Source organism: Pristis pectinata, chromosome 27 (genome assembly GCF_009764475.1).
Source record: "Pristis pectinata isolate sPriPec2 chromosome 27, sPriPec2.1.pri, whole genome shotgun sequence".
Lineage (NCBI taxonomy): Eukaryota > Metazoa > Chordata > Chondrichthyes > Rhinopristiformes > Pristidae > Pristis > Pristis pectinata.
This window is the reverse complement of record NC_067431.1, coordinates 5,123,086-5,136,621: the sequence shown is the minus strand read 5'-3', so window position 1 is coordinate 5,136,621 and position 13,536 is coordinate 5,123,086. Positions and strand designations below refer to the sequence as shown.

The window sequence follows — 13,536 nt, the reverse complement described above, 5'->3', positions numbered from 1 at the left end:
AATAAATCTGTAAGTTCATTTGTTGCTGTGGAATCTTTTTAGCAGTGGCAAAAGTGCTATTACACTGCTAAGTAGATATCTAGAATAAAATTACTCTGGGACTGCTCACTTGAGCATAAGATGTAAAGATGGTACCTCCATCATTCTATATCATGGGCAGCCTCCAGTTTATTTCATTGGATGCAAGTTTTGCCAAAGAACATAAGTGAAACCAGATAGGTTTTTAAGACAATTTGGCTGTTTCACGGTCTATTACTTTTAGCTCTAATAGCTCTTTATTCTATATTAATTAATTAACTGAATTTTAAATTCCCCAGCTGCTTGGATGAAAGTTGCACGTGCCTGAATGAATTCAGAGGCACTCGATTGCTAGTCTAGTAAGTAACTTGAATGCTGGCATTTGCAATATTTGTTTCCATTATTCTAATTCTAGGTCCTTTCACCCCACAATCCATTGCTGTGTGTATTTAGATTACCCATTGAAGGATTCATTTACAACAAACAATCTGGTGGGGGAACTCCACACATAAAATGCTGGAGGAACTCAGCAGATCAGGCAGCATCCACGGAGGGAAATAAACGGTCCAAGTTTCGGGTCAAGACCCTTTATCAGGACTGGAACAGAAGAGGACAGAAGCAAGAATAGGGAGGTCAAGGGAAGGGGAGGAGCACAGGCTGTGGCAGGTGATAGGTGAGTCCAGGTGAGAAGGGGAAGGTAGGTGGGTGGGGGAGGGGGATGAAAGGGAGTGATGTAAGAAGCTGTGAGGAAGAAGAAGCAAGGGGCAGTGGACCATGGAATAAAGGGAAGGAGGTGGGGAATAGATGGGCAGGACATGAGGACGGGGGAGGGGAAAGAGAACGGGTGAGGGGGCCACAGGAATGAGGGAAAACAAAGTGGGGAAGGAGGGTAGAAAAGTTGGGGGGGGGGGGAGGGGAGGGGTTACCAGAAGTTAGAGAAATCAATGTTGAGGCCGTCAGATTGGAGACCACCAATGCGGAATGTGAGGTGTTTCTCCTTCAACCTGCATCTGGCCTCAACGTGGCAACTCAGTGGGTCGAGCTCGATCTGTTAAGCTCTTCTAGCAGTCTGTTTGTTGCTCCAGATTCTAGTATCTGCAGTCTCATGTCTCTAAAGAATTCAGTTGGTTTGTTCAAAAGACATTTAAATTCTTTTTGAATAAATCCCTAATGTTATTTCCTCAAGATGAATTTCTAGTACTATCATATTGACATTCTGAACCATTCATGTATGCTTCATAAGAGGAACAGTGTCAAAAGATTATCTGTGTTGGTGGTAACCTAATCAAAAGATCCAAAATAAATAATTTATTATAGACACATTCACATAGTCTTTGTACTATTGGTTTGGTTCTTGTTATAAACTGCATAAGTGGCAAGTAAATGCAATCTAGTGAGAGAGTTATGTAAATTGCATCCACATTTTTGCCCTAGGTAGTTCTCCGGGTAAAAGTAGTACCCTGCTTCATTACATGGACCGTTTTCAAGGTTTGTATAAAATTGGAGCAGCATGTGGAGGTAACATAACCAACCAACAGATATAGATTATGTAAATCTGAGCTTTTGTTCATAAGTGCACTGTGGGGTTCTCCTATCCTGATTCCATTTGCCTTTGTATATAAAAAAAAGCTTCCTGACATCACCCCTTTATATTTTATGTTCCCTTATTTAGGGCTTGCCCATCAGAGTAAATAAATTCTCCATCTGCACTTTCAAATGCTGTTATAATAATCATCGAATGTAGATTACATGTAATTTTCTATTCTCACAAGCCTTGTCAATGCAACCTGACCTTGTAACTTCATCATCCTGGCGAATCTGCATTGCACTCGAGATATATCCTTCCCTGTGCAGTATTGCCAAGAATTGAATACTGGACTCCGCATAGCATCTAACCACAGCCCTGTATAACAATGACACAGCTTCTACCCTTTGTATTCCATCTCCCTTGAGCTAAAGGACAAAATTTGTCCTTTCAATTATTTTCTTGATTTGTTATGGTGCCCAGGAGACCTTTTGGTGACATCAGTATATGCATGAACCATTGCTTAGGCAATTAAAACAACCACACCCACCCCGCCACTCTCAGTTCTCATCGGCCCACATGGGATAAAACTCAAAAGTTGCTGGTTGAAAACTTAGCCCAATAGAAAACTGGAGGCAGCATGCCTCTAATAGAACTTTGATTCCAGATCTAACGTCTAAGCTCCCAACATCCACACTGGGGTGACCTGTGGTAGATTCAGATATCTTGTATACAAATGGGCGATGTTAGACCACCCTAAATGTGAATACAGAAGAAATTTGAACCACCTGCCATTCTACTTGCAGGGTACTCCATGAGTTCACAGAGCATTGCTGGAAGCTGTGATGTGGGCTCCTAGAATAAGGGTTTAACTTGCAATATCCATTCAAAACTATCTTTTATGTAATCAATCCATAAGATTTTAATGATTTCTGCATCATGGAATGCTAAATCTTTCTGTTTACTTCACAGTTTTCTTTCTCATAGAACATTTTCCATCTTACTGTTCATTTTTTTTATCAGTGGATGACCTTCCACTTCCCACAGTAAATTCCATTCGGGATTCTTTTGTTTGCTCACTAAATCTATCAAATTTACCCCAAGCAACTTTTGGCCCCACCAATACCATTTACTTTGCCATCAATCAGAGTTAGCAACATTAGAAATAATAGTTATTAATAAATTAGAGTGAAAAGCTAGAATCCCAGCACAGATCATTGGGGATTACATCAACTGCCAGGCATGATGTGATTAATATTTGATTGATAATACCAAACATAATATAGTATACCAGCTATAGCATATTGTCCTCTGCTTCAGAAATCAATAGAATTGAAATTTGTAGGCAGCTGTAAGTTTATTATATAGTTAGAGTACTGTCTAAAGAAATAGATAATCTGTGCCTTCTAGCTAGTTTCCCCGTCCACTTACTGGTTCTATCCAATATTAATTTTATTGTTCCTTTTGTAGAACCTTGCAGGTGACCCCTGCGTTATGGCCATTCAGGTAATGGAAATTCGCCCTGACAGAATCTCAATCACTACCCAAAAAATTTGAGAAACAGAAATAAAATTTGTTTCTCATGGAATTTTTGGGGGGGGTGGGGGGGGAGGGGATGGGGGAAGTAAATAAATAAGCACTTTTTTCAACTCGTTTTTCTTGACGTATACGTAGATGATGCAGTTACAGTAAGTTGCCACAAACAGCTTTATTGTTGGGATAAATTTGGGCTAAGATACCAGTGAAAACTCTTCTGTTCTTATTAAAAATGGTGTGTACTCTTGGATCTTTTGTATTCATTTGAGAAGTTGGGTAGAGCATGGATTCATTATCTCATCTGAAGACAACTATTTATTTTGTTCTGGGAAAGATGGCAGTGAATATGACAAGTTCCCCAGTGTGTTACGAAAGGAAGGGAAATACAGAATCTCCTCTGCATCATTGAACTGACAATCTAGATTATGTGTTGAAATCTCTGGACTTGTACTGTTGAGTCAGTGTGGTAAAGATTTCAATCAATCCACAGCTAACATGGTTGTTCAATTTTCTTTACGAAGTTTGCCTTTTCTGGATCTTGTTTTGCTTCCTGTACCGCAACATCTGTGGCCAAGGGAATAGATTTAATGCTTGTTCCTTGAATTACTTACTCATACATAGGATGTAAATGTTGCTGACACAGCTGTCATTTTTATTAGCTACCCTGTACTTCCTCTCAATTGAAGCATTGATAGGCCTGGAATCGCATATGGGCCAGACCAGGCGGGGATGGAAGATTTCCTTCCCTGAAGGACACAAGTAAACCAGATGTTTTCTTAACAAGCATCTGTAGTTTCACAGTTGCTATGACTAGCCCTTTTTGTTAATTGATCTTTATTATTACCTAAAAATCATTTGAAAAGAAGTAGTCTGGCGATGACTTCCCATTGTTTCTGCTACATTGAGTGCCCATTAGGTAGGTTCACAATAGTGCTGAAAAAAATCACTTCTTAAGGATTATCTTCTGTGTCTTCCTGCTACAATGAAAAAAAGTTTCTTTTCTGTTTTTTTATATTTTGTCAGAATGTCTTTAATTGTCTGTAAGGTTATTGCTTATATCTTAAACACATTTACATTAGGGTATAGCAGTTTTCTTTCCAAACATTTTCATCAAAAGAGTGTGAGGAGATTTATGCTTTGTGGGCAGCCTCTACAGTATCCCATTTTACGAATGACATGGTAATACAGAAGTGCATTGGCAAAAATTCTATGATGGATCAGCGAAGAGATATTGGAGAAGTAATATTGTAGAATTCAGTGTGTATTTTAAATGCACCAAAGGAAATATTTATTGCTGCAATTTTAATTTGTTGAATTTCAAAGTTTCATTGTGTGAAACATCAGCTCCCTAACTTTAGAGTTTCTCTATGTCTCAGAAGCTGGATGGCATCTCTACCAATGCAAGATTTGAGTGCAAGGACTGAAGCACAATCAACCAAAAGACACAGGTAGAGTATTTCCCTTTGTGTCAATGTGCCAACCTGTGGTTACAACTAATATCTGAATTTCACATAGTGATTAATTTTATAATATTTAGAGATTTTTAAAAGATAGTGTTAGCACTATGAAATTTTGTGATTCTATGATGTCTAAAATGAGCAATTCTAGGAAAGCCATTCACTAATTCTGATTGAAAGCTACCAAACCCTCTTGACCGAACTTATCAATTGAGGAGCATTGATCACTTTTGCATTAATTCATGTTTTTTGATAGAGCAACTTCAAACTGAGTTCATTCCTCTTCGGTGTGTCTATTGATCTATGCATAGCCATGAAGAGGAAAATGGAGTCTAATTTGTCAAAGTTGTGTAGCAGTGGTGTTAAAGTTAGACATTTTCTGGAAATGTGCTTGATTATTTTTCAGAGGTGAGGCAAAATTTGCCTTGCTTTCCATCATCTTTGAGCTATTTTGCATGTGGTTTCTTGCCTCTCTAGGGAAAATGACTAGGTTTAGTGGAATCCATGATAGAGACGTAGCTCATGATCTGAGGAGGAAACTGGCTTGTCCATTCCTCTGCTTCGTGTAAGTAAACCATGTGAACTGATTTCTGCCTGGATAGTCCTGATACTGCTTTTTTTTCCCTCTTCTGAAAAGTAATTTGGAAACACACTTCCAGCTCCAAACAAAAATGCATGTTGAGGACTACTTAAGAACCATCCCAAATATATTGAAGTGTCCTCATGATGGGAAGTTATTGCACTGTTAGAATTTGTTTCAACTCTTACCAGTAGCTTTAGACAGAAGACCTCATCAACCAATTCTCAGCACTCTGTGGTGCCAAATGTGGAATTGAGGAGTTGGGTGATATTTAGAAAAAAGATGGGGAAGAGATATTGTAAGTGGCTGGAGAGAGAAATGAGAGACAATTTATCGGAAGAGGCTGAATAAATAGGCAAGTTTGTAATAGCATCTTTCATAACCTTGTTATGCCCAAAATATTTTGTTATTGTCTTTGAAATGCATTCACTGTTATGGTGTAGGAGGTGCAGCAACTAAGGAAGTGCAAAGCCAAGTTTCACAAACAACAATTTGATGTGATCTGATCATCTGTAAACTGGTGTCAATTGGGGGATTAAAAATTGCCTAGAATCCTGGGGGGACATCTCCTGTTCTTTGAAAATATGGCACAGGATCATTTGCAACACTTATGAGGTCAGGAAGGGTCTTGCTTTACATTTTATCAAAAGTTGCACCTCTTTGTCAGTGCAGTACTCCATTAGAGTGTCAGCCTTGATCTTGTGCTCAAATCTGAGGTGGGACTTTGGCCCGCAATATCTTGGCTGAGGTGGAGTACTGCCACTGAACTATGGAAACTTTTGAAGGATTAAAAAATGCAGGAAGAAAAAGGGGAAAGCAAAGTGCTGTTGGGTGCAAAGAGACAACTGCAAAGACAACTTCAGTTCAGCTGGAGTCCTGAACATTTTCAGCCTCTCAGGTGCTTAGGGCAAGGGAAAAATCACATTTCTAGTAAAGGTGTGGAAGAGAGCAACCAGCTTTTATGGAGGATATGAGATGCAATGATGTAATCAAGAGACTATGTTTGAACAAGCAGTGTGGAACGTGCTGTAGACCATAGTGGATGTTCCAGAAGAAATTGCGAAGTTTAGGATGCTTTGGAGAAATAAAAAAAATAGAAACCAAGAAACCAATTTTGGAATGATTCTTTAGAGACATGTAAGACTTTCCACTTCGTAGTTTTGTTCTTCTTTCAAGACTAACTCGAGACTTATTTGTAACTACAACAAATCACTATGTTCACAGGTCTCTTAATTAAAAGCACAGCAGATTTAATTAATAATTCACATCCAGTACAAATAATAATTAACAAACAACAGAACTGTTACTTCCACAAAACCTTGGAGGCTGTCTCTCTCAGTAACTGCAGCATGCTCTGTTTCCCCCTGCTGTGCTTTGTTGACTGCAGGTTCTTTTCCTTCTAGCCAGGTGACCCCATATTTATTCTCTTTGATCTTGCATGCCACCCAACAATCTCCAGAGTTATTTTACCCTTGTTGATTTCAAAAATACATTGTTCATTCTTTTGTGTGTTAAGTTATTCCCAATCATTCTTACTCGCTCTTTTCACAGACTGATCTACTCCTTGAATGAGACTGACATTCCAAGTATCTGGCATTCTGTCACATGTTGGTTGTTTCATTATCATTGTTCTTTTAATACTACAACCTGTCCTTCTCCCCCCACCTCTTAACTGATATTCTGCCCCCAATTTACATGCTTGACGTCCCATTGTTTCATAGAGTTGTAAAGCACAGAAACGGGCCCTTTGGCCCACCCCATCCATACTAGCTACACTAATCCCAATTGCCTGCATTAGGACCATATCCTTCCATGCCTTGTCTATTTAAATGCTTGTTAAACATAACAATTGCATCTGATTCCACTACGTCCTCTGACAGCATGGTCCAGATATCAACCACTCTCTGTACGCAAAAAAAATCTTGCCCCTAATGTTCTCTTTCTCTCTCCTTCCTCTTTCCTTAAACCTATGCCATCTTGTTTTGATATGCCTAGCCTACCACAGGAAAAACATCTTGACTATCTATCCTATCTATGCCTCTCATAATCTTGTATGCTTCTATCTGATCACCACTCAGCCTCCTTCGCTTCAGGGAAAACAAGCCCAGCCTATCCAATCTCTCCCCATAACCAAAGTCCTCTAATCCAGAAAACATCCTGGTGAATCTCCTCTGCAGTCTCTCCAGTGCAATCACATCCTTCCTAAAATGTAGTGACCCAGAACTGCACGCAATACTCCAAGTGTTTTGTAAAGTTGCAACATAATGTCCCAACTTTTATATTCTGCGCCCCTACCTATGAGGTCATTGCATGCCATGTGCATTCTTCATCACCCTATCCACCTGGTGGATTTAATGTGCTTTTCTTCAGGTTATTTGTCTACTGCAAAGTGCCCTGACCTTCACAGATCATAAGTTTTAAACATAATTCAATTCCACCCCTTCTTTGTTGTTAGCACAGTTTTTTGGCAATTGTTTGCTTCTGTTTATATTAAGATAAAATAATCTTTACAGCACTATTCAATTAGAGAAATGAAACTAAAACACTCAAGTGCGTAATAAAAACATTAAAACAAGCTTGATTGTTTAAAACATTTGTCTATTTAAGCTAACTTTGCAGTGTTTAAGAATGCTAACTAAAAAACCTTATGAGAAAATAAGACAAGGATTTACATCCAGAATAAAAAAAGGGAAGAGGATGTATGAGTGGGGGAAAAACAAAGCTTGAACTGGAACAATGAAGTACTATAAAAGTATTAAACAGGGAACTGGTGAAAGCAAAGTGGGATCCTTGTAGATGAAAAGTTTTCATCTAAGTTAAAATACTTTGGGTGATGAAGAGAAGGCAAATTATGAAGAATTTGGAGTAAAGTGAAATATTAATGTTTTAACTAGAAATTTTTGATAGTTAATCTGAAGAAAAATGCTGTCTCAGGCTAAATGCTATACATCCTGTGATTCTGAGCAAGGAAATCGTGAAGGTCTATGAAATTATAGAATCTCCATATATACTGTAGATGTGCCTGAAATATACTGAGTGGGCAACACAATACTTATTTTAATCTGGATAATCACAGGTTGTTAATACTCTAGAGAAGATTTTAAAATCTTAAGAATGAAAATGCCACATCTGGAATAGAGGAGCTTAAGATGTATCTAGGGAATATTGTGCTTGGGCAACTTTATAATTCTGCAAAGAATTTGGTATTATATGTGGGTAATGCAGAGGATGCAATGTCTGTCATCTTTAAGTCTTTGATCAGGTGCTATAAGGGAAGATACTGGAGAAGATGAAGTGTCATAAATTTGAGGGAGGATGGTAAAGTGAATTTAAAAATAGGATAGGAAGGGGTTAGAAAATGTTAAGAATACTTCTACCACCTTTACACTGCCCTCCCCACCCCCGGCACCTCCCTCAACCCAATCGCCATCCCAAAGTTATTGGAAGGTTCTCCATTTTTGATTTTTGTGGTCATCTGTTGACTTTGTATTTGGACACAGCACTGAAAATAAATGAAAACTCAAAATAAATCTTGCTAAGATGGAATGGACTTAAAAAGTGGTAACTGAATTCAATGGAAATAGTAGGTAATGCAATTTGATAAGGTATTAATAATTATAGTGTGGTATTCTGTCAGTGCTCTGAGGTAGAGGTTCATTGAATGGAGTGCCTCTGGTTGACGACTCTTTCCGAGATGTCCTTCATTCCTGTAATCCACTCTCCCACATGCTCATCATTTCTCCGCTGTTCCTCCTGCCTCCCACCGACACTAGTGGGAATTTACAAGGACAAATTAATGTAACAGCCAGTATGTCCTTGGGATGCGGGAGGAAACTGCAGCATCTGAGAGACCGTGCAAGTTCACACAGACAGTACTGGAAATCCCTGAAGCTAAAAGACACCAGTACTATCTCTAATCCACTGTGTCACCTAGAGATAATGATGTATGTCCATAAAAGCTTATTGTGTGCAAAATTGGGCTGCATGCAGAAGGAAAGATACCAAAACCTTTACAAAGGTTGATATTTTTTCTGTGGAAATAAAAATAGGAAGGTTTGTAAAAAAAAAATTTGATGTTCAAACAGTGTCATTGTGGTGTTGATGCATTATGAAAGGTAGAAGCACACTAATTCCAACCCCTGAGGCATCAAGAACAAAGGGTTTTATTCATATATTAAATACAAAATTTAGAATGGCAAAAGCAAAACCTATTCAGAGTTGAGGTTGAGGGTTGGAGTTTGAGGCAAGAATTTGTAGCATTCAAGATTAGATCAGGTAGGTGACTGAAGAAATGGGAACATGATGTGTAAAAGTGATTATTTTCCCAGTTTGGACAAATAATATGGTGCAAAACAACTGTACAAAATCTCCAAAACAAAGCTTAGTAGCAATATTTGAGGCCTGCAGAATGATTGTCTGCTTTTTCTATGTATCTGGAAGTGACCAAACAAAAGGAAGAATGAAGCAATTCTTGGCAATTCTTACTATTGGCTAGTTAAATTCAATAATGCTTTTGTAGCCTGAAATTGTGATGTCTGAATAATAGAATTAATAAGTGGTTATAATGGACAAGTTTCATCTTATTACGGGTTTATAAAGTGGTTTCTGACGATCAGTCAAATTTCTCTTAATTTCCTTGGGTGCATATGGATTCTGGCATTTATTTCCTGAACAAACAAACAAACGCACACGTGCGCACGCGCACACACACACACACACACACACACACACACACACACACACACACACACAATACTATTCTGCAAACAGAACAAAAATTAGTTGTGTGAGTTAAAACAGAAAGATGGAAGTATTTAGTAAATTAATTAGTATCTGTGGAGAGAGAGATGATTGCTTCTCTGATGGAAGGTCATCAACCTGAAATATTACTTTTCTTTCTCACATCGCCAGTACTGCTTGTCCTGCTAAGTTCCAACACAGTATTTATTCCCATATTTGTTACTGATGTTAACATTGCATTGTTCAATGTTACTGAATTCCTTGTAATTTTAATTTAATTGAGAAAGGCATGTTTTTATAAACTAAAAATCACACAGCGTTCAAGAACAGTAATGAAGGCTTAGTGGATACATATGTTGGAACTGACAAATCCTCAAATGATTTTAACTTTTCAGCAACTAGGTAATTTGCTGACCTAAAATTAAATCGTTGAACATTGTGTGCTTGGTAGTGTAAGGTAGGAGTGTCTGTGTGGAATTTGTTTTAAATATTACGTTATTCCATTTCTCGATTAGGCTCCTTAAAGCCCAAAGATCATAACCATGCTCCCATTTTCTTCGACAGCATGTGCTGGTAATAGTTCTGCTGTATTTATACATCTTCTTGACCCACTTTCATTTCCTGCCTCATTACCATGCCTCTTTGTTTTGTGCCATTATCAGCCCTTTAGCCATTTAACCATTTCTACACCATCCTAGCATAAACCTTCACTTTCATTCTTTCCTCCACCATTCTCCTTTGCCTTGGCTCGGCACTTGCTTAACAATTTCTGAATCATTAATTTTCAGTCCTGATAAAAGATCATTGACCTGAAATGTTATTTGTTTTTTCTCTCTGCACCTACCCAAATGATTTTGTTGGCTTTCTAGCATCTGCAATACTTTTGTTATTCCATTTGAATGTACAATCTTTATATCTGAATTAAATTGTTAACTATTAGCGGAATTCTTAAAGTCACTAAAAAGCAATTAATAAACTCATCCAACAGAAAACTTCTGCCCAGTCTGAAGACAAAAAGAGCTGAAGATTTGGTGCTTGTGATTGGAACAGGAGTCAGTGCTGCTGTCGCCCCACAGGTCCCTGCTCTAAAGTCCTGGAAAGGACTAATCCAGGCCCTGCTGGATGCTGCAAATGATTTTGACCTCTTAGAGGATGAAGAGAACAAAAGATTTGAAAAATCCCTCCGTGAAGATAAGAACCTCGTGCATGTTGCGCACGACTTGATACAGAAGCTCTCACCAGTAAGTGAAATTTTTGAAGCACATAATTGTAAATGTTGTTACAGATTGGGTAGCTTCGTAATGATGGAGATTGAGACAGACTATAGACAAGAAATTCTAGAAATTAACTTAAATCCACTTTTATTGTATATGGCTGTAGATCAGTTACATCAGTATTAATGCATGTGTCAACATCTGTGCATTGTTCCCCTATTAAAACAGTAGTTCAGAAACTGTCATTAATTACTAATATATCCAGAATCATTGCTGGCTTAGGTCCACCGTTCATGCAGTATGTTTTTTTTAACAAGACCACTTGATTGTCTTGTACTACTGAGACCAATATTGGTGCATAAGCATAATTTGGTAGTGGCACCACCCTTTGTCCCACATTTAGTATGGATGAATTTTAGTAGGCTCCTGTTTTATTTTGGAGAAAAAAATATAATTTTATCCCTAGTCAAGAGCAACAGAAATAGAAGAATGAGACTGTTTGTAGTTTTATAATTCAACTGCCAGATTGGGTGAGAGGATGGTGTTCATTTATATACTCTCCACAGCAAGCCGGAGATTGCATGACCCAGTGTGCCATGATAAGAAAAACTTAATAAAGCCAATGAAGATGACATTAATTTGGCTTATCATCCACCCACTATCCCTCAGCAGCAACATCCGATAACATTGCTTCATTTTTAACCTTTCCCTGACAACCTCTTTACAACCTTGTTATATATGATTCTGTGTTGGACTTCAGATTGCTTCTCTGTTGTGCCAATCATTGTCTACTTCTACCTTTTGTGTTGCTTCACTCTGCCCTTGCCTCAGTCTATCTGATACAGAAGCCCTATTTTAAGTTTCATTTTGTCAAGATTTGGCTATTCCAACACATTCTGGTCATCGTTGTACTTCTTGTTGTAAACTTGATTAATCATCCAAAACTTCTGCCTTTGCCCTAACTCAGACCAAGTTTCATTTACTTGTCACACCAGTGTTTGCTGACCTACATTGACTTCTGGTTAATGTCTTGATTTTAAAATCCTTGATGTGAAAACTCTTTTCAAATTGCTTTGGTCTTGTCATTCCATATTTCTGACCTTGTCTTCCAAGATGGTGGCACTGCTGCATTGTTGGCAGTTTGAGAATCTACGATTGTTATTTATTTATTCGTGTATGTGCTTTCAGTTGCCAGGAATTTCTTGAGCTCTATAAATTTCCCTCCCTTTCTGCTTTACCTCATCCCTCCTTTTAAGATGCTCCTTAAAGCCTGTTTCTTGTTGTCTAACTATCTCCAAATGCAGCTCAATGCCAAGTATTATTGCTGGGCACTCCTGTCTTGGAGTGAATTCAAATTCTTGATGGAAAATTGTTTTCTCTTGTTGGTGGAAGCAGTGATGAACTGAGTTAGTGAATAGGTCTTTGCTTCCAAAGTACAGATTCAAAGCAGAGATTCCATCCTTGGTCACAACCAAGTAGAAGGAGATTTGGACTCTTACACAACTGTTCCATTTCACCCAGTGTAAAATAACAAAGTTAAGGGAATTTTTCATATTTCTTTATTTTTTAATTTTCTTTACAGCGTGGTAACAGGCCCTTCCAGCCCAACGAGTCCGCGCCGCCCATTTTAAACCCCAAATTAACCTACCCGTATGTCTTTAGAATGTGGGAGGAAACCGGAGCACCCGGAGGAAACCCAGACAGACACGGGAGAATGTACAAGCTCCTTACAGACAGCGACGGGAATTGAACCCCGATCGCTGGCGCTGTAATAGCGTTGCGCTAACCGCTACGCTACCGTGCAGAAGTAGTAATCTTTTATGAAAAAAAGCTTTTATATGCATTAATTTGAGTAGAGAAATCAATCTCCCTACCAGACATTATTATGTTGTTGCAAGTTTATCTTTGATCAACTGTATAAATCCATGATTAATTACATTTTCTGTCTCTTTAGCTTTAAGCAAATAATTGGACTTTTTATTTTAGACTTTTGCAAAGTCTGTGATATATTTACCTTCTATTCCCACAGCGTACCAGTAGTGTTCGTTCGAGTTTCTTCAAGGACTGTTTGTATGAAGTTTTTGATGACCTTGAATCCAAGATGGATGATGTTGGAAAGCACCTCTTACAATCTGTTTTGAAGCTGATGCAGAATGGATCTCTGGTTTTAACCACTAACTTCGACAATCTTGTGGAAATTTACGGGTCTCACCAAGGAACCAAACTGGAGTCATTAGACCTCACAGATGAAAAGAAGGTAAAAGTATGGGATCCAGTCTTAATGTACACAAGAGGAATATTTTAAATTGGCTTTTAGTATTGGTGTTCAACCTGCTGGAGCTGGGGCCAGTTACACATGTCAAAGCCAGAGTATGGTTTGCCTACAAATTTCATTAAAATGCTTTTCTAAACAAAAATCTAATAACTCGTATCATTGCATTTGTCTAGAGCATTGGGATGCAGCTT

At 38.3% G+C, this 13,536-nt stretch overlaps 2 protein-coding genes across 8 annotated transcripts in view; both read left to right on the top strand.

Moving 5' to 3' along the window:
• tirap (toll-interleukin 1 receptor (TIR) domain containing adaptor protein) overlaps positions 1-13,536 on the top strand; it is a 311,479-nt gene that overhangs the window by 197,975 nt on the left and 99,968 nt on the right. The gene's annotated exons all lie outside the window — the stretch shown is intronic.
• Positions 1-13,536, top strand: part of fam118b (family with sequence similarity 118 member B) — a 30,480-nt gene that overhangs the window by 6,045 nt on the left and 10,899 nt on the right. For 4 of the 7 annotated variants that reach the window (XR_007958291.1, XM_052039973.1, XM_052039976.1 and 1 more), the window contains exons 2-4: positions 4,456-4,527; positions 10,845-11,097; positions 13,100-13,327. Coding sequence is in view for 6 of the 7 variants with exons in the window: in XM_052039973.1 (XP_051895933.1) it covers positions 4,463-4,527; positions 10,845-11,097; positions 13,100-13,327 (546 nt within the window). In the remaining variant the exon portion in view is untranslated. Of the gene's footprint in view, positions 1-317; positions 378-1,452; positions 1,507-4,455; positions 4,528-10,844; positions 11,098-13,099; positions 13,328-13,536 lie in introns of those variants that run through there. The other 3 variants (XM_052039974.1, XM_052039977.1, XM_052039975.1) reach the window with 3 other exon arrangements.